Source organism: Phyllostomus hastatus, unplaced genomic scaffold (assembly GCF_019186645.2).
Source record: "Phyllostomus hastatus isolate PE091 unplaced genomic scaffold, TTU_PhHast_1.1 phas_scaffold_78, whole genome shotgun sequence".
Lineage (NCBI taxonomy): Eukaryota > Metazoa > Chordata > Mammalia > Chiroptera > Phyllostomidae > Phyllostomus > Phyllostomus hastatus.
In genome coordinates, this window is record NW_025334041.1 from 103,639,299 (window position 1) to 103,661,340 (window position 22,042).

The window sequence follows — 22,042 nt, forward strand, 5'->3', positions numbered from 1 at the left end:
ACTTTCCTTCTGAGGAAAAGGTAAACACACTGCTTTTAGGAAGGAAGAAATATCAGTTATGGTACTAATAGGGTATATGTCAAAGAATCAGAAAATCTTAACCTAACCTGCTTGAGGTTTTCTCATTACTTTGCTATCTTAATGTGACATGAAATGATATTGAGTTTTGATCTAGTGAGTCATAAAGAAAAATAGGATCTCTAATCTTGTGAAATTGCTCATTCCCCACCCCCCAAAATTAAAATAAGTAAACTGATTGCTCCTTAAAATTTGTTTTAAATCTATTACAATCAATTGAGTGATTTTATACACATACACACATATTATTTGTATGCATGTGCTAACACACACCAGAGTTCATTGTAAGGATTCGTGAGCTTTGTCTTCTCAAGGAAAATTTAATTCTAGAATTTCCATTATAGTGTTTCACAAATTGTGCTCTGGGAAGCCCACACATCCAAGTTGCTTGAGCACTTGTTAAAACACAGACTCCTGGGCTCCATCCAATATCAACTGAATTAGGCTATTTTTGGAGAGGGGGGTTCCCAGGAATCCTTGTTTTTAAAGCTTCCCAAAAAACAATTCTGCACCTTAAAATATGAGAAGCCCTGCTCTAGAATTTCTGAGTTGTAATGTGAGATATTTTTATATCTCTAAGGTAGAATAAACTTCTTGTGAATTCCATGAACTTTAGTTTGTCAGCAAAATATAATTAGCAATCCTTATGGGTCATGCTTTTTTGAAGGTCTGTGACAAAAATAACTATAAGTATAGTTACATGACATAGAAGTTCTTCATATTTAAAAACACTCACGCTAAATAGGTTATATATTAATGAGTAGAATAGGTAAATTCCACTGTAACAAACTTTTGTGATTATAACAATCAATGCTGATTTTGTTATAATAGGTACATTGCAAGAACTGATGTGATAATTAAAATACAATTGAAATTAATCAGAGATGTAAAAATTTTATGAAAACTCATTATAGTTATAAGTTGTTTTTCAGATGAACAACTTTAACTTTTCATAAACTGGGTTTTATTTCCAATCCAACATAATAAGAAGTTAATATACACAATCCTGCTCCTTCCACCAGTATCCAGAAAGGCCTTGCATTTTAGAGCTAGAAGAGCCTAAGGATTGAGAACTCCAACCCCTCCTCCTACAGATGAGGAAATCAGCAACCAAGTCACATGGTTGGTGACAGAACAGAAAGGAAAAATCCAGGTGTCCTGACTGCCCTTTCCTTTTCTTACAGGCGTTTAAGGAGCCCCCAGGGATACACAAGCACAAAATCAAATGGTTCTTCAGGGGTGGGTGGGAGCAACCGTTCTTTTTCTATAACAGATGGCCTTTGGGGTAAAAAGAAAAGGCCACACAAAACACAAGATTTGAAATAGGTGCCACTCAACCACCTTGAAGTATTCACTCCTTTTTTCCTGCAAGTTAGGATATATGGTGGAAATGTTTCAAAATCCCAGTGTTACCCTAACTTCCCTACCAAATTCTGACAAAGCTAAAACAGAAGGAAATGTGACCCCAAAGTAGTCAGGGATAACTGCTTGATACCAATCCAGATAGATCCAATGTGGATGGAAATAAATCAAGCAAGGTTGTTAATCTCTTCTCAGTTGATTCATTGAGCACATGCTATAGGTCTATGCATGGGCTTTCATTTATGCATTCTTTTATTCAACAATATATGCTGAGCACCTACTAGGAGCTAGGGGCTATGACGTGCCCTAGCAATACTAAGATGAATGGACAGGAGGAGGCAAAATTAAAACCGTAATTACAGTGTGTTGTATCAATGGCTATAGACTCAGGTGCTATGGCCACAACTACTCAGATAGGCTGAATCAGAGAGGGCTTTAGAGTGGAAATGATGTTGGGATGACTCATGAAGGACAACTAGGAGTTTATGTAATGGAATACGGAAAAGGAGGGAAAAAATCATTCCAAGTCAGGGGAACAGCAAATGCAGGGGTGTGAAAGGGTGAAGAGTAGCCAGGTAAACAGCTGGAGACAGGGAGCCAGAAAATGAAGACAATCCTATAGCCATAAGCTTTGTTTTTCAGGTCATCTAGCACAATGCTGTCATCTAGCAAAGCCCAATGATTTTCTAAAATAACCTTTAAAACTCTGCCTTTCTTGGGCAAAAGACTACAAGAGACTAGAGACTGGCCGCTGAGCCAGTCTGCTTGTGAGAGCTGGCTTCAACACAGAGGAAAGGAAACTGTTGTTACTTACTGTCTGTACAGTCTTAGATACCTTCCCAGCTCTCAAAATCCAGCTCTTCCAGAAAGACTTGCAGGATTTCCAGAGTCCAAATAGAGTCCTTAGAAGGAAGGCAGAAAAAGTATTTTAATGATGAAATTAAATAGGGAAAGTTCTGCCTCCTGTCGAAGTCCTTGGTATATAGATCATACAGTAATATCTTGCACTGGTGGGAGAAAACTGGTGATAGATATGACTTCAAACAGGCTTCTGCTACTTGTGAGCTATGTGACTCTGGGGAAGTCATGTAACCTCTTGGGACATCATTCTTCTGGTTTAACACCTGCTAGTTTGCTGTGAAGTTTAGCCTCCCATTTAAATAACCACTGTATATTACTAGAGCAGTTTCATTTATTCAACAAATCTTTGCCATGTAAAGCCAGAGGAATACAAAAATTAATCTGAACTGTATTTTGCTTGCTAGTACCTCACCATCTACAGTGGACATTAGAACAGACTCAAATCTCTATAAGGAGGAAAGCTGCTACTACCAGCAGAATATTGAGGAATATTCCCCAGAGGACTGGGGAAGCTGGGGCGACAGAGGTACTTGAGTGTGGAGGGAAACTGTGGGGAAGGAGAAAGGAATTAGGGCTGAGACTGAAGGAGAGGAGCTTCGCAGCTGCACACTTTCACCCTTCAGATGTGGGCAAGGCAGTATCCAAGTGTCTGAGTATCGGTCTGCCCCTCACAGATGAAATCAGAGAGGTTAAGGTGAGTGACACAACTCACTCAACTTCACACTCACAGTCACAGGGGAGCCAGGGCCAGAATTTAGAACTCCCCACCCCTCACCCAAAGCACGCACCATTACTACCTCTGCCTCCTACAGCTAGGGCTGTTTGCAGATGTTGCAGACAGGATAGTCCAGGGAAAGCTGCAGTGAGGAAGTGATGGGGTCACAGAACAGAAACTCAGCTGCAGGGAGCAGCATGGGGCTGAAGGGACGGGCAGGAGGGAGGAGGTGGGAGGACAGACCTAGGGGCGGGGAGATGGGTGCAGGCTGCACTCCGGGGCTGTCAAGGGCACCCGCCCAGCTGCAAGAGCCCATCCTCAGGCTCTCCCGCCATGGGGTGGCCGTTCCCAGCGCTTTGGCTGCTTCTGGCTCTGCTGTTGCTGCCGCTTCCTGCGCTGCCACAGGCGCTGAGCCGGGTGCACTGCCCCGTGCCCTGCAGCTGCCCGACCAACGGAGCGCTGCGCTGTCCTGGCCCGCTGGCTGGCCTCACCCAACTGTGAGTATAAACCACCACCCTGGGACCCTCGCTGGCTCCTGGTCATCTTGCCTCCATGCTCTTTGGTCCCCTTTACCTGGAATCTTGAAGAAAGCCCATTCATCCTATCAAACCCACCACCTTTTAGGGTGATGAGAAGCCAAAGCTTGGGGTCTGTCTTTACCATTCTGTGCTGCGCCTTGGACCTGGACCCCACCTGCTGGTGCAGCCTCCAGCCCCTGGCAGCCCCAGGTCCCCTCTTTCTCTGTGGCTGGGGCTGCAGCAGGGCGTGTGGAACTGCCCAGAAGCCATAGGGAACAGTGTGGCTGATGCTCCTCAGTAACCGCTCTCTCTTCCAGGGGAATCTTGCATGGTCTTTGAGCCTTGGGCCTGCCAGGCTGGTGAAAGAAAGTTACTGTGACCCCTGTCATCCTGTGGTCCTCTAGGAATGAAGTGTTCAGGCCCTATGGCCAGGGGTGACCTGGTCACTCAACCCAGACTGCTGGGAAGCTGCCTCCCCCAACCTACACTTTACTGAGCTCCACCCCTGTCCCATGCTTACTTGTATTTCAGTCAAGGCCTAATCGACCAAAGCCCTCGTGTCCCACCTGGGGCACACCACCACCACCTCCACACTCACGGCGGCAGGCGGGTGGAGGAAGTCGTTTGCTGATGTGATAGGGTGAAGAGGAGAAGGGGGGCCTTTAGTACAGAGTGTTGCCCAGTCTCCTTTCTTCAATTTAGAAAAAGGTACCACACATAATGTGATTGTGTTTATATGAAATGTCCAGACACACAGAAAGTAGACTAGTAGCTGCCAGACTGCAATACAGGCATGGTGACTGCTAATGGGTGCAGCTTTGGGGAGTGACAGAAATGATCTAAAATTAAATGGTGGTGATGGGAGCACAACTCCATGAATATACTAAAAACTACTGCATTATACACTATAAATGGTTACATTTCATCATATATGAATTATATTTTAATACAGTTGTTAGAAGATAAAACAAGAGAATAGTAGTGCTCTCAAAAGTATTCAAAAGGCACCAAGTTGGTGGAGGTCTAATTGTTATGTTCTAACAATTAGAGGTGGTACAGTTCCGTGCTGGGGGAGGAAAGAGACACTCCCTGCCCCTTGCAAATCCCTTGGGTCCCAGCAGTCTGTCAGAGGCCCACTTCACTAGGGGAGTCCCCTCCCTCCTGAGAATCTGGACTTCTCCCCTGGAAGAGTTAGTGGCCTTCAGGGAATATTTGTGGTTGACAGATACAGTTTAAAGGTTGAGGGGTTTATATTAATTAGTTTCCATTAATTATCTTGTCAGCTCAATTCCCTGAAGGTGAGGACCATGATGATAGAATGTTTCAATCAATCAACAAATCCATGGACTCTGCCTTCAAAGTCCCAGCCCTTGTCCTTCTCTGACAAGCCTCTCATCTTGCTCTTATGAATGATTGTGCCACTAACGGCCTTTCTCACTTGCCTGGTACTCATCATACAAATTACAGCACACTGAGATCCAAAGAGATGCAATAACCTACCCAAGGTCCCACAGCTAATGAGTAGCAAAGACACTTCATCTATTAATGATCTTTCTGTGTTTGCTTTCTTAGTAAGAAAACTCCCCTGTTATATATATAAATTTTTTCCCAGCTTCTCCAAAGTTGGCACTGAGTAGAGACCCCCACAGTGGGAGGCAGGAATGAGTGCACCAAGTCCCAGCTCCTTTCAGATTCAGCTTTTTCCTGAGATCATTCAACAATTCTTGCTGCCACAGCCATGGTGGCCTCAGGAATGTATCCCTTCCCTGGAGAAGACTAAAGTGAAAAGAACAAAACAAAACAAAAATCTTCTTGTTGTCCATGGTTTAAAGAAGCTGAGAGCCCCTCAAAAAAATTTTAAGGGCTGATTAGGTTTGAGGGTGGGGTGTGAGACAAGGTAAGTACTGCCAGCATGATGGAGCTGGTTAGTCTCACTCTCAAAAAGGAGCTATTTGTCCAGGCTCTGAAGCCGTTTGCCATCCCTGTGGGGTTCTGCAGAATCCTTAACTTCCTCCCTTCACATGCACTATGTTGGCATCCACACCAGGAGCATCTTCTCCTAGACATGTAGACCCCTTAGGTCAACAAGTGTGCTGTCCCTCACAAGGTCGGACTTCCTGAGAATCAGACAGTTGAGTGCTGACCTCATCCTTCAGGTGAGAACCCTATGGGGGTGGAGCCGGTAAAGGCCCAAACAGGATAACTTTTTTATCAGGATGTAGTGACCTCAACATCAATATGACAAAAGAGATTCACAAGAATAGAAGGGTAGCCCTGGCTGGTGTGGCTCAGTGGATTGAGCGCCAGCCCACGAAGCAAAGGGTCATTGGTTGGATTCCCAGTCAGGGCACAAGCCTGAGTTGCAGGCCAAGTCCCCAGTAGGGGGCACACAAGAGGCAACCACACATTGATGTTTCTCTCCCTCTCTTTCTCCCTTCCTTTCCTTCTCTCTAAAATAAATAAAATAAAATCTTTAAAAAAAAACAGAAGAGTAAATGTTTCAAGGCAATATGTAGCTCAAAGTGCGGTCCCAGACCAACAGCATGAGCATCACCTGGGAAACATTAGAAATGCACACTCTTGGGCCCCAGCCCCATCACTGAATCAGAAACTCTGAGGGTACGGTCCCTCAGTCTGTTTCAGTAAACTCCTGAGGTGATTCTAATGCATGCCGAAGTGTGAGAACCAAGCTATTGCTCTCCACAGAGCATATAATCTTCAGAAAAGCAAGAAGTACATTTTAAACTTCCTTGTGCCATACACTTCCTTTCTCCATCCCCACTGCCCCGCCCCCCACAAACATCCACAATATTTATTTACTATAAAGGCAGTTGTGATCAAATTAAAACCCCGAACTCCAAGACATGTGGAAAAAAACAGGCCTGAGAAAAAGGGTTTTTTTAATCTTTAAAGAAGAAGAGGGAAAGGAATCCATGGAGGACAGGCACTGATGATACAAGGGGTGGGGAGGAGTAATGCTCGATGGAGTGGTGTCTCAGTGTGGGTGGGAGGAGAGTATTAGTCTCAGATGATAGGGGAAGTGTTGGTCTTGGAAAGAATAGGGAGACTTCTGAGTCCTGGGGCAAGAAAATGGTTGGGGAAAGGTATAATTCAACACTCAGGTGCCCTGGCTGGTGTGGCTCAGTAGATTAAGTGCCAGCCTGTGAGTCGCTTGTTCAATTCCCAGTCACGGCATGTGCCTGAGTTGTGGGCCAGGTCCCTAGTTGAGCATTGATGTTTCTCTCCCTCTCTTTCTCCCTCCCTTTCCAGCTCTAAAAATAAATAAATAAATACTTTAAAAAGTATTTTAAAAAACACTGAGGAAAAGGACAGGAAATATGTACAGGTTCATGCTAAAGTCCTCATTTTCTTAATGATGAATGAACGAAATGGTAAATGGTAATTACAAGATAGACAAATGCTATGAATAACAAGTTATCAGGAGTTTGAAAAAGAAGAGAACTGGAATTATAAGATAAGACTCTCAGCAAAAGAGGGATGTTGTTTTGCGCTGAGTCATCCACAGGATTTACGCAGCAGAGAGGAGAGAAGAGGAGCACTGTCCATTCTGGGGGTTGGAGAAGGAGAGTGCCACAGAACACCTCAGAATTCACCAGCAGCCCCTCAGTAGGTACTAGTGTATATTTTAATTATTGCAGGCCTTGTTAGTCCTCTCTTTTAAGACCTCCAACCAACCTTCACTACTTGGTTTAAAAGGTTGGAGGGGAACTGTGGATTTTAAATGCTTATCATTGACGAGCCCACTACTTGCAAATTTGGAAGATGGCATTGCTCAGTTCTTCATACCTCTCCATCCCTTCCATATTTTATTAAAACTTAAGTATTTAAAATCTAAAATGTGATGCAAAAAAAAAAAAGCCTCCCACTTTTCACTCGTTTTAATTGGGGAATAAAAAATAGAAAAAATGATTTTAAAAATTTTTCTATCCTTTTCTTATTAGTTCCAGACAACTGGAAGGGAAAGAAAAAAATCTCACCTTGCCTATGGTTATATAAAGATCTTTGTCTCTATGACAACAGAAAGGTTGATCTGCTTGATATAGAAACAGCTTCTGAAAAATCTGTTAGTAAGAAAATGCTAATAATAATTATGGAAATTTATTTTTTGCATGTTGTTCCTACTGAACAGAGATTAAACTTTTAGACTTTATTATAAGACACGATCCAGAGACTTTGGAAAGATAAAATGTGCCATATCCATGAGTCCAGCTTCACAAGAGGATGTCAGTATCCTGACATCTTTCCTAAATATCTTTCTCCTTCTTCCCCTTGCAGTGGAAATCAGGGTCCAGAATAGTGTTTAATGTTGTAGAGGCATGTATAGGAGAAGGGTGTGGTCCCTGACCTTGAGGAGCCCACAGTCTACCCGGAAAGATACCCAAGAGACTGATGTACACAGGGAAAGAGTCAACAAGGCTCTAAGGCAATTCAAGAATAGACCAATCACTATGGACTGAAATCTCCAAAGGAAGGCTTCACAAGCCAGGGCACATGAGGCTGAACCTTGAAGGAGAAAAGGAAAGAAGAGTCCAGATAGAAGAACCACAGATTATAGTAGACTAGAGAAGCACAGAATAAGGTTGAATGGGTTTTTCTCTTATTATACTCTCTCAGGCTCTTTGGAGGAATTTTTTTAAGGGAAGATAATAACATCACCAAAAACAGTTGAGTAGATTAACAGATAGTTGTGCAAAAAGAAAAAATTCCAGTATGTAGTTCTTGACTAATAAACTTTCAAAATCATTCTTGGACAGTTAACTGCAAAGACATTAAGTAAAAATCATGATTTGGAGTCATTTCCCCATGAAGCTTCCCTCAGCGTACCCCCCCCCCCCACCCCTCCACCACCAACAACATACTTGCTTTGATTCCCTGGACTTATATACGTTTTTGCACATATCCCACCACAACGTAACCACTTATTCAATGGGTGCCTCTTCTGCTAGAGCAGGGTTTCTCAACCTCAGCACAACTGGCATTTGGAGATAGACAAGTATTTGTTGGGGAGGGCTATTTTGCACACTGTGGGATGCTTAGCAGCATCCAGCACTGCTGGCCTTTACCTGCTAGATGCTGGCAGTGCTGCCCTCCCAAACTGTGGCAATCAAACATGTCTCTAGACATTTGCCGAGTGGCCCCTGGGGGTAAAATCTGCCTCCCTTGGTTTCGAATCATTGTGTTAATGTAAGAACCAATTGAAGAGGTCTTTTCAACTCAAGATTCCCAGAATTTCTCAGGCAGTGTGGTTCAAGTGTTTACTGAGCTACACATAGGGAGCTCAGATGGAGGAGATCACGGAATAATAACAATGAACCAATGCAAAAAGGAAACCCACATGCTATAGCATGCACCCTATCTGCATGTCATTTTAAAATTCCCCATCCTAGAGAACAGGGAAGCAAAGGGCACTGTAGGCATGGGAAGGAGTTCACTGTGTTATGTCAACATCTAGGTCCCAGATTTTGCAACCCCCGGTCTGTCCTTTGAAAGCTTCGGGGAAGTAAGACTGGAAGCTTACCTATATTAATATACTGCAGCCAGATTATTTTAATTTTTATTGTCTATTTAACTTACTAATTGGGAAAAAATCAGTCCCCAGACCAAAATTCATTAAAACAAAACAAAACCACCACCAAGGCAGCCTGAATTGAGACCAATGGATTTCTAGTCCAGAAACCAGGTAGGAGTCCACATGACAGAGGAGAAGCCTACCAAATTCTTGCCAATAGGACAGTCTGTCCTATCCTCAGCTTCCCTAAACCTGGCCAGACCAAAAAAATCTCAGAATTCAGAAGCTCACGTCCCACCTCCCTACCAAAGGCCAGATAGTGGTTGATCTTGAACCTTAGTTCTGACTCAGCTCCCCCAGCTATAGCTTCAAGGCAATTCTTAAACATGGCTGTGCCTATAAACAGGCTCCTTGGGGGAAGCTTTGCAAGAACCAGATTTTATTAGTTTAAAAATCATCCTTTTGGGGAAAGTGAATGATGGCCCCTAGAGAGACACTAAAAAGCAAGCAACAGAGTTCCCAAAGTCTCAGTGGAAGTGTAGAGCCAAACGGTTTGCATACAGACCCCTTTGGCATTGGACCCAGCTCCTGCCTTGGAGAGCAATAATTCCTTGACTTTTTTCCTGCCTTTTTAAAAAAAAAATTTCAAAAGCAGTCTCAGGTTAATTCAAGGCTCAAGTTCTGCTCCCTTACCCATCTCTATCTTCTTTCCAAGCCCCTCAGTTTGGTTTCTTTTCATGTCCTAAAATGAGGCCCAAAAGCTTTATTTCCAAAATATAATCCCCCAGAGTGGCTGCATCAGACAGTGTCTCAGCCGTGTGTAACTCTGATCTCACACAAGGACCTTTAAGGCCAGTTGAGCCACAGTGGTGGGGAGAGGCCCTGCCGCTCACTTCCAGAGCCCAGAGGGCTGGCTCCACGGGAGCATATGTGTTCTGTTCTGGCAGCTCCCCTTGGTGTGTGAAAAATCACATTTAATGCAGATTTTAGCAAGTCTCCCACCAACTATTTTTTAAAGAAGGGAATTAAAATAATCCCGCCCACCAAACAGGTGGGCTCTCTGACTTGGTGGGCAGCTTCTAGCAACTTCTCTGCATGGTCCTCATTTACTCCCAGCTTCTGCCTCACTGGGAGCTGAAACCCCCTTCTGGCCAGTAAACCGTTCACAGCTGCTCTGTGTGGCCCTGAATGCGTGGCTCTGCAATGCCACCTGAGCCAAATTCAGAATCATCCTCAACTCTGATGAAATGAGGTGACTCCTAGGTCCCTACTTCTATCTCATGAGCAAGAGCAGACAGCATTTCTGAGCCCACAGGGGTGGGGTTGCTCTGGTATGACAGGGCAGGGTCCAACACAGCCCCCAGGTTATCTGAATTGATCAAAGACCAGGACAAAGACGAGGCAGACCTGAGTTCTAGCACCAGGTCCTTCTCTCTAATTTACATTGTGGATTCAGGCTACTGAGAAAGCCTCAGTGCTGTCTGTAAAAGGTATGTGATGATTACTGCCCAGTGAGTCTGACTGTGGTGAAGACAAACAAGACAGCAGAGCCAAAAGTGCCAGGAAATAAAGGTTTCACGTAGCTACAAAGTCTTATTATAACAATCTGATGTGCAGAGAACACTGCATTTACTGTTCAACCTCATAGGCCATATATGAGGTTGAACAGTCCATACCTATCATCCAGGGGCAAGCATAATGGACTAGTCTAGTTCCTGGTAGGTGTTAATTACAGAGAATGACCTACTAGGTCTTCTCAACCTCAAAGGGGAATAAGAATCCCAAAATAGCAGAGCTCATTATTGCCTAGAGTCTGATGTGCTGGTCTTTCCAGCCCAGACTGAGCTGCCTCTCAGACACACCAGCTAACACCTGATTATAAGCTATTTTCCATTGTTCAATTGGTTCACTCCTATCTGCCCACAGAGAGCACCCAAACCCATTCTGCATGCTTTCTTTTCCCCATTCCCCATCCCTAAGCCTCAGGTTGGAAACAAAAAACCTTACGTTCAGATTTGTTGACCACTCAGGAACTAAATACTGAAAAGAACAGGTGAACATACAGGACCCAGTGACAGTCTCCAAACTAGGAGAGAGGACTACAGTTCTCAGGTGGCTACAGGGAACAATAGAAAGTGATAAAAGCCAGATAAAGGTTATAAACAAAATCTGACAGGAGTTCAGAGAAGGGAGCCATCCTTTCTAGCCAGAGTAATAAAGAAACTTTGGTGGAGATATCTTTTGAGCTGTAGTATTTTAAGCATCACTCTCTATAGGGGCAGCTGTATTAATAGTTATCCTGTAAGGTCAGTCCTGGCCTTTGACACCAACCTAGAAAAGCTACTGGAAAATCACTACTCTAGGTCTTCTGCTGTCACTGACCACAGCACATGCCCTGGCCATGCCATGGCACACCAATGGGACAGTGGGCTACTTCCACTAGAAACCTTGGGTTGGGCTCTGGTGGAGGCTTCTCTCATTTGCAAGCACTGGAAATCAACTTTGAAAAATCATGAGATAAATCTACTAGAGGAATAAGGAGGTAGAAGAATGCAGGCAAAATCCAGAGAGAATCTGGCATTTTAGCAGTAAAAGGTCAGGGAACTCCTTTCTAGATTCTACTTTTACAATGAATCAGCTCTGTAGACTCCTGTGTGTCCATTACAGTTTTAAATTCCCAAGGACAGAATCTGATTTGCTCCCCGCTATCCCCCATCCCCAAGACAGAAGCATATGAGCACAGTCAGTGAGACAGATGCTTCTACCCTGATGCTGTTAGCAATGAGATGCTTAGAAAGAAGGGGCATTTTTGAGCCAGGCAACCCCACAAATGTATCTACCAGAAAACACCCATGCTGGTAATTTCAGGCACTTCAAGTACATCCTCAGATTAATTAAAATATGTGGTATATCAGTTGCAACCACCTTTCACAGGCTCACTAAAAATTAAAATAAAATAAAGTAAAAGAGTTTTTAAGTTTCTGGAAACAGAATCTTATCATGAAAAAGCTTCCTGAAGCATATCTGTGATGTCACTGCCCTGACAGCATAATATTCTCTGCTTCTAAAAACTATTTTTGAGAAATCATTACAGATGACACCAACATTCCCCTGGGAAGACTTCAACATACAGTTTTATTTACCAGAATTATTCTTGTCATGTTATATTATTGCTAGAAGAATTCTAGTTTTGGGGATAAAGACTGGATCATTTTGCTTTGCATTTTTAGGAAACTTTACATGAATTTTGAGTGAGCGCTTAGATGTTTTACCATTTTCCTTTGAGGCTTTATATTTTTAATTTAGTTGTAGCACAAGTGACTTGGAAAATCCATTATCCAGGAATCTTCTTGAACATCTTGCTTCACATTATAATTCATAAATACCTAGCAGCATCTTGGGTGCTCTGGAATGGCTGTCTTAGAGGACAGTCACTCAAACTGTACTTTCCAAGGGGCGAGTTCCAACTGAGTAGACTTTTTTAAATCAATGAGCAAATGTAAATTCTGCAGAGTGGCTCCCTAGGGTTGAAATATTTAATGGAAAGTTGTTTTTGGTCATTTCTTAAAAGCTATCAGTTAAGGCCTATAATAGATACCTGAACCCAAAAGAAAGGTGCCAACTTGGGACCGTTTACCCTTCCTCTCAGTTGTCTATGTATTATCAGAAGATAGTCAAATGTCAGGGACAAGTCACAGCTTTATAAGCTTAAGGATTTGTGACAAATTGAAGAGTACACTCCAAAGTATTGAAGCCACCCTACCTCGCCCCCGACAAGGAAGTAGAGTTATCTATCATTAGGCACAAGTGGAGCAGCTTGAATTTTTCACAGTAAGCAGCTGTGAATTAGAAGTACTTATTGAGCTCTTATCTTGTGCTTGATGCTGTAGCATTTTATATAAACATTTTCTAATTTAATGTCAAAACTCTCTGAGTTAGCATCATCATCATTTACAGATATGGAAAGAGGCCTGGCTGCAGAGACTAGCTTCACTGCCCCACTATGCTGCTTCCAGAGAGCAAGCATGCAGCTGATGGTGAAGGCACCTTCCTTAAAGAATGAAGCACCTGAGATAACCCTTTAACCATGTAGAATGTGACCAGCAGAGAAGTGCAGGTTTGCCAGGTGGTGGAGACAGAGTGACTGAAGGCAGGAAAGTATGAGACAAGTTCAGGAAGCACAGCAGTCTGGAGCACCTAGGAAGGCACTGTCCAATAGAAATATAATGTGAGTCACATGGGTAATTTTTATTTTTTAATAACCACATTTAAAAAACTTTGAAAAGGTTAAATCAGTTTTAAGAAAATGTTTTGTTTAATCCGATATGTACAAAATAGTATTATTTCAACATGTAATCAATATAAAAATTATTGATGAGATACTTACCATTCTTTTTCTTGCCAGTCTTCAACATTTAGTGTGTATTTTGCACTTCCTGTGCATCTCAGTTTCGACTGGCCATATTTCAAGTGCTCAGCACAAGTTCAGCGTACCAGTTGCATGAGGGGAATGGAGGGTGATAGGACTCACAAGTGAAGCTTGAGCCTTTACCTGGAGGCCCTGGAGTGCATGGCCGAGACATTTGCAGATATCTGAGTAGAAGAGGGACACAGTAGGAGGGGTCAGGAAGATTAATCTAGACTGAGCAGGGAAACCCAGGACAGGGTGGGAGGAAACCAATTTGGGGAGCATAGAATAGTCAAGGTGGGGAAAAGAAAGGCCAAGAAAAGTGGCAATGGGAAAGGAATAAAAGGGCTAGAAGCAAGAGATGTGTGAAGCAGAATCTATCAGAGACTGGGTGCCTAATGGTAGAACAGAAGAAATGTTCATACAGGGCATCTGGTCAATTTCAGACAACAATGCATTAAAAACAATACCTGTGTAGTTATTAAGTGCTGAGGAGAACTGAGGAGAGAAAGAAAACCCATTCTGGTAGGCTTTGGTGCTTCATGGAGGAAGAGGAATTTGAGCTGCATCTTTGATGTTGAAGACTGTGAGCATGTGCCATCGAGAAGGTGATGGCTCCGTCACAAGGCTAAATTGTTGCAGAAGAACCAGGGGATCATGTAGCAAGGTGCATGAACAAACCCTCAAAGGAAGAGTACTGACGTGATTTGATTAGTGAAGGACAGCACTGGACCAGGAATGAAGTAACCTGTGTTCTAATCCAGATCTGCCACTGAATGGCCACATGTTTTCAAGTCAAGAAGTCATTTCATTTTTCCTTACGTAAGGTTCTTCATCTGTAAAGTGAAGAGTGGCCCTTTCACTCGGGTTCCTTGAGCCTAATACAGTAAGTGCTTAAAGGTAGTCAAACAATAATCAAAACTACCTAGATGTATTTTTAAGGCATGTTCCAAAATTTTCTGATGTAAAACTTACCATATTGGATGTCCATCTATACTGACTTCATATTTCAGTTAACATTGAAGTCTCACCTCCCTCAAGGTAAATGCTAAAGACAAGAGGTCAACCAATGAAGACATACCCAGTAATAAACTTACCAGATAGATCAATGCATTTGAAATCATGAAAATTTAAAATTATTTGGAAAGAGGAAAGCAATTTTGTTTTATTCCAAGATGAAGGCAAGTTTACTATAATAACTGAACAGTGCTGAAAAGAATACAAAAATTCTTAAGTCTCTGTTAAATGTATACAAAATACATGCTCCGTTTATAATAAATACAAAAACATTAACATTCTTTTGATTTTAAATAAGGTAATGCTCCTCCCTCCCATTTCAATTAGTTCATTAGGCAAAAAACCTTTGACCATCTGATTTCTCTCCTTCCTCCCCACCTTTGATTTTGTAGTGTTTTAAAATTCAGAATGTGTAGCTCCAACAATAAACTAATCATCTGTAACAGATGAATGGATGTTTGTGTAGCTTTCCTAAATCAATAATATAGATGGCTTTTCTAAACAATTAGAGGGAAGTGAATAAAAATATTTCACTGCTGCCACACTGGGCAGAAGTGAGGCAGGATAGAACAAAGCTGGGAAAACTCACTGGCAAGTAGAATGGGGAACTTGAGACACACAGCTGATTCACACTGGTCTCATCCAGCACCCTGACTCACCTGCCTCCTTCTCTCTTGCACAACCACTCCCTCCCTCAAGCATTAAGCCCTCAGAACAATTAGGTTCTGATCAGCATCAAATAATCTTAGGAACAAAGCCTCGGGTCTGCTGACCACAAAGAGAGAATTCTGGTCAAACCAGAGAAAACATCCAGGCCTCAGTTTTATTTCAGTTCTAGGCCCAGAAAAGCAGCAAAACCAGGCAAAGAGATGCCATGGCTGGCATCAGGACCAGATGCAATGGCCAGTCATTAACCAATCAGTAGGGGCATGTCCCTAACCCTATAGGCTCATTTTGATGAATCAGGATATTAAAGGACACATCTGGAGAGCTGATAACTATTCTACAACATTGAGATCCTCCCCTGAGAACTCCCCTAAAATTCCCACCTTTAGGAAGAGTGTAAACACACTTAAGACAAAGGACTCAGTGCACACACACTTTCTAGAGCACACCCATGCCTTCTTTCTTCAGTTATACATCTTTGTTTTCTCTCTCCTGAGCTCTATGTGTCCCCATGAGACCTGCAGCAGGCAGCAATAGCAGCAGGCAGCAATAGCTTGCCCCGGACTAACCCCCTGAACCTGTCTCCAAGGCCCCTCCTTTTGCCTCTGTAACTTGTTTCCTGAATCCATGCAGCCCAGCTGGCTTACTTCTTCCACCTCTATGACTTTCTTTCTAAAAAGCAAAGGCAGCTCTCTGAGCAGCTGGCTCAATTCTTTTTTGAGTGTACTTTTGCTTTGCTGGCTAATTAAACTTCTTCTTGCGCTAGAGTCCTTGGCTCTGAATTCTTTCTTTGCTGAACTCAAGAACCAAGACCTAATGCCACTAGTAACAGAAGGAAAGGTGAGAGCTCCAGCAAAATGACCAAAGACCTTACCCAGGCTTTGAAGACTCCAGATTGGTGTTGCATTTCTTCCCCGGCTCTCATCTCCCTCTGACCCTGCTCAGCCTGTGGGCCTCAGAAGTGGTCCTGCCCTGGGAACCATCTGTGTACTCTAAGCTCTTAAAAGCCAAGGGGAAGTGGGGAACATATATTTGTTATTGGTTTTATGTTCTGCCCATCTTTAAAAGGAGAGAGTGTACCCACTGAACCATATTTTCCATTTACCTAGAGAGTTTGCTATTTAAGGGAACTTTGCATGGAATCCTTTCATAGAAAAAAGAACCCTTTGATAATGCAAATGTCTCCCAATTGATAGGTTTTGTAAGCAAGGATTTCCAAATCTTGGGTTTCCTTGAAGGGGAACACAGAGCGCTCTGAACTCTGAAACTCTCCAACTAACTTTGTTTTTAGGGTTAACAGTCCAGTAAACTGGGCAGATTAGCTCCTCTGAAGGCCATCTGTGTTATTAAACTCAGAAGAGAAAAAGAAGAGGGGCTCAAGGCCCACCCTTGAGTACTTAAGAGACATTAGGAACAATTAGGGAGGACCTGATAATGTGGAATCGCCCTCTTCAAGGTGATGGGGTTTATTTGAAAGCTATTTTCTTCTCTGTAAGCAAAGCCTCCAGTGCTGGGTGCTTGGCAATTAGGGGTAGCTGGGAAGGAACCTGAGTCAGGCACCCAGGTGCAAAAGTTGATGGGAAGAAGCTCTGAAGGTGGGATAGCCCTTCTAAGTAGTCCAACCTTGAGACTGCATTGACAAGTCACTGGATGTGGTCTGCCCAGGAAAGAAGATGTGACCTTGTTTGAGGTGGTGTTTTGGTCTCTGGGTAATTCCAGGAAAGCAACTCAGCTGGAAGTTTTAGCTGTCCACTCTCCCATGTGCTGGGGTAATTTTGGCAGCTCACCACAGCATACACTATAGGAAACCCAGCTACACTGGGTACACCCTACACAAGGTCCCCATCTGTGTTAGGGGGCCCAGTTTAAAAGTCAGAACCCAGCAGTGAAAGAAACTACATTGATCCTAACCAGATAGCAACCAGGAACTGTTTGGATCATCAGTCTGTCTTGGCTCCTCTAAGGGGCCAAGATACAGGAATACAGGGGTTTTGTTTTTGTTTTGTTTTGTTTTGTTTTTGAGAAGAAGGCAGGGCAGGGGCTCCATTCCTAGATGGAGTCTGGGAAGACACAACAAGCTACAGGTTAAGGAATCAAGGCAAAAACAAGCACCAACATGGTGTGGGGGGAAGCAGGTATAATCCAAGGCACTGCAGGCACATTCCTACACTCCAAATATTGTTGGGCTTAATGTAGACAATGCAAAGAGACACAGACCATCACCAGAGTCATAACCAATTACACGATCCCAAAAATAGAGTGAGTGCTTTATTCTAATCCTAAGGGATAGAGACTACTTCTACCCCAGCTGCATAACTGGAAGAGTTGAGGAACTTGCAGGCAGGATTCTTGAACAGATGGAAGTTCCAGAAATGATGAAATTAAGTCAACCTTTATCATCCAATCTAAGTATTTGTTTCAACATCTGCGCCAAAGGCACTTGGGCAAGATGGGATTTGGCCATAATCCAGGTGTCACCTGTGTTACATCATTCATTCATGTAGACATCAAAGTTTAAAACTGTACATAGGACTGTGAAAATGTAATAAATGTAAGCAGCTACATGGTTTCCCAGTCATATTCTTCCACAGCCATCTCACTGTTCAAGAAGCAGAGGAACCTCCCCACCCTGCAAGTTCAAACTCCCATCTGCCCACTAAGCCTGGCTCTCTACCACCCATCTGAGATGATGCCCAGTTTGGGAGTACCGCTGTCTTTGAGACAGAACAGGCTCTGTCTCTCTTTTATTTTTTTCTTTGCTTTATGCATAGTTTTCATGTCTTTTTTGACCCTGGACAGCAGAGTCGCCGAACTGTCCTTGCCTTGACCTTTTTTCTCCAGTTCTCCTTGGCTTCTACTCTATACCTAATGATACTGACTAGACCTCTTCACAGAGTCCCTGAAGTTCACAAAATTTTTGGATACATGTAGGTCTAACTTCAAAAAAAATTAAGGAAGGAAGAAAAGGAAGAAGGAAGGAGAGAGGAAAGTGAAGGAAGGACTCAATACATCAAAATAAAACATTTTTTCTTTTCCATTTGTCTCATAGGTACAGAGGGTTAAGTTGATCATATTTCTTTATTCAAGTAACATTATCATTGGTCCATTCAAAGTCTCTTTCTGTTTTTAGTAATTTATTTTATCCTCTTCCACTTCCTTCTCACTCACCTCGGGCACCCAATCCTAATGTATGTTTATATGTTCTCTTTTAAAATGTCTATATTTGATGGGCAAGTATTTTAGTTCTGCAAGTAGTATTTTATGTATATCATTAATTTCTTACTTTTTTCTCTCAGTACCATGATTCTAAGATCAATGCATGCTGCCCTGTGTGTCTTTAAACTCTCACTGCCAACTGCTGACCGATTAGTTACGTGTCTACTGTCCACATTTTACCATTGTCTCACTCAGTAATAGACACCCAGTGTGCCTCCAACCCACCCAATGCCACATGCTGTGAAAAAAAATCCCTGTGCAGTTGCCCTTAAGTTTCAGTGTGAGAATTTCTCTGGGACATATGCAGAAGTAGAACAGCAGGGTAATTAGGACAATCACATTGCTAAAAGTTTCTGGCTTCATGGAAAGAATCATAGAAGCATCCATCAAAGAACAGAGTGCCTTAAAGGAAGTACATTCAAATGATTATGAACAAATTATGGGTCACGTGAACAAACAAGTTTAAACACAGGAAACAGGCACTTGAATGCTTAGGAACTGCTGCCAATTGAAGATGCATCAGAAATAAAGACATGACATCTCTAAAATAAAAACATAAGTCAGTGAAAAAAAATGGCTTTGGATTCATAGAACCATATTTTCCACATGGCTTCAAGAGAATACATCTGTTGTGAAAAGCTCAGTGCTCCTGCCTCACCCAACCTCTCTCCCCATTCTCTGGCTCCCAGGCTTTTATCTTCCCCCATGCACATCCACATAGCTCCCTGCTGTTCGCTCAGTGACTCTATTACGGTTGGAACTCAATCACTCTGCCTTTCCTGCTCTGCAGCATCAACATCAACTGCAAAATTTCATCTTGCACAGGGCTGTTCCGTAGTCACTGGGGACAGCCAGTGCCTGATCTACTGCTTCTCTCACTTCTGTCTGACCTTTGCTCCTCATCCCTCATTCCTACATCAATCAAAAGCTCAAACAACTTCCCTGGTCAAATCTGAGCCAAACTGCTCTTCTGGGAGCCACGCTGTGCCCCCTATTGGAGGAGGAGACTGCCTGCCGAGAGGCTCTGGCTTCTGGGCTCCATTTGCATATAAATGGCTCTGAAGGGTTCAGTTGAAGCTTTTATGTAAACACTCTCCAAAATATGTTCTGCACTGCATTATCCCCAGCAATAAAGATTCTGGAATCAGAATTTGGCTGTCAGTTTTATTGATGTTGCATGGGGTACAGTAGAATACAGCTTTCTCTTCTGGAAATTTATTGACTTGGCAGTGCAGAGAGCAATAAAACTGTGTTTTTAATCAGTAAACCAAGCAGACATGATTCCAGAAGAAATATAGGAAACAAACATGCCATCATAAGAATATTTCTCCCCCACTGTCCCTGTTCTTCTTGGATGCCCCGTTAAGTAAGTTCAGGTATTGAACAATGTGCTTGAGGGGACTGTCTTCAGGAATAGATTCAGAGGACCAAGTTTGGATTACTTCCTCAAGACTGTACCATCTCTAAGAGACTGTTGAGTGAATGAATTTTTCTGAAATAAAATTTCTTTGCATTAGCCCCAAGAGAGGAACTGTTGGTGAGGTGCTTTGCAGGAGGAATATCGAGACAGGCCTCCTCTCAAGATAAGCAAGGTTACAGACCTGCCCCTCCATCATGCTCACTGAAAGAAAGTGGGTTGCCTGGGTATATATCCAAAAGAAATCAAATCACTATCTTTAGTGATATCTGCACTCTCACATTCGCTGCAGCATTATTCATGATAGACAAGATAAGGAAACAATCTAAATGTCCTTTGTTAATATGACAAGAACAGTTTGCATGACATCGATGTTACCTGGCAGCCAACGAGAGTGGACTGGAATGCACATGCATGAACAATGACAACTTCACTGTACTAGTCAGTGGGGGCAGTAGACGCCATTGAGTGAGCATGTGTGCTAAGTGGCCATCACATTCAAAATGACTAAGAACAGCAATGAATCTGCATTAAATTTTGCATTAAGCTTGAATATTCCTCCTCAGAAACTATTTGGATGATTCAGAAGGCTTTTGGGGATGATGCAATGAGTACAGCGCAAATAAAAGTGTGGCACAAATGCTTCAAAGATGGTTGAGAACCTGTTGAAAGTAATGCATGTTCTGGAAGGCCTGCAACAAGCAGGACACCTGAGAATGTTGAGCATGCACAGGCTGCAGTCAACAAAGATCAGCGACTGACAGTGTGAGAACCAGAAGCTGATCTGGGGATTGCAAAAACTACTGGCTTTTCCAAAAACTAAAATCACCTTTGAAAGGGAAGAGACTTCAGAACATTGATGAGATTCAGGAGAGTATGACAGGGCAGCTAATGGTGATTCCAAAAAAGGATTTTGCAGAGTGTTTTGAATAGTGGAAGAGACCTTGGGAGAACTGTGTGAGGTCCCAAAGTACCTACTTTGATGGGGACTAAGGCATCATTGTCCTATGTATAATGTTTCTTGTATCTTCAATAAATGTCTATTTTTCATGTTACATGGCTGGATACCTTCTGGACAGACCTCATAGGTGTATATACACACACAATGGAATGGTTTTCAGCCATAAAAAGAAAAGAAGAAAAGTGGCATCTGTAACAACATGGAATGAACCTGAAGGACATTGTGCTTAGTGAAATGAGCCAAACAGAGTAAGACAAATACTGTACAATATCACTTTTATGTGCACTCTAAAAAATGTTTTTAAAATGGATTTCATAGAAACAGAGAATAGAATGGTTGCCAGGGCCTGGGAGGAGAGAAAAATGGAGAGACCTAGGTCAAAGTTATATCAGTTATAAGAGTAAGTTCTGAGGATCCACTGCACAGCATGGTGACTATAGGTAACAACACAGTGTTGTATACTTTAAAGTTTCTGTGAGTTGATCTTAAGTATTCCCACCATGTTACAGAACAAGACCAAGTGGGGGGGCTCAATTATTGGCCCACCCAGGGATGCTAAAAACTGTTACAGAACAGGCCCACACACAGGTCCAAGGGGGGTACGGTATACTATTACTGAAAGGAACCCCCCCAGATTCATCATGTCTGCCACCTTAGGAAAGACATCTCTCAATGCCAGAGATTTGTGAAAAGGAAAGGAAATGTTTATTTAAAGCTATACAGACTTAAAGTAGTGACCTAATGTCTTCATAAAAATATCAAAGTCCTTTAGGATACCCACAGGCGCCCACAGGGCTTCCTTCTCCCCCTGCCCTAATTTGGGGTACCATAACTCCAGAAAAGAAGCAAATGTCCATGTTTCAGGCTGCTGGCACCACCAGCTTTGTCTCTGTCCAGGCAGGATCTCTAATTAATCCAAAGCCATGTGGCACATTCTCATGGCCTATTGGCAAGAGTTCTTTCACCCTTCTTCCAGGCAAAGTCTCTCCTGCTTCCTGGGCCATGCAGCCTAAGGGAGCACCCCAAAGCCACGTGGTCCTCTTCCACCAAAGCTGCAGGGACCCCAACTCTGGCAAAGCTGCATGGTCCTCTCTACCCAAGTTGTGGGGGTCCCCACTCTTGCCAGAAGCACATGGCTCTGTCCTACATGGCCACAGCCGCATGGTCCTCTCTCTAATGGCTGCCACGTCTGGGTTTAAATCCCCGAGCCAATCTTCCCCTGCAGCCCCATTTCCAACTCCTCCCACAATCAGCTACATTTGCCAGCACTCTCATATCCTTCCAGCTTTACTG

At 43.0% G+C, this 22,042-nt stretch overlaps 1 protein-coding gene across 1 annotated transcript in view; it reads left to right on the forward strand.

Moving 5' to 3' along the window:
• The first annotated feature begins 3,349 nt into the window (after nt 1–3,349).
• The window catches only part of LHCGR (luteinizing hormone/choriogonadotropin receptor), a 53,808-nt gene continuing 35,115 nt past the window's right edge, over nt 3,350–22,042 (forward strand). Inside the window, exon 1 of the mRNA XM_045828468.1 lies at nt 3,350–3,513. Coding sequence (XP_045684424.1) covers nt 3,350–3,513 — 164 coding nt within the window. The remainder of the gene's footprint in view (nt 3,514–22,042) is intronic.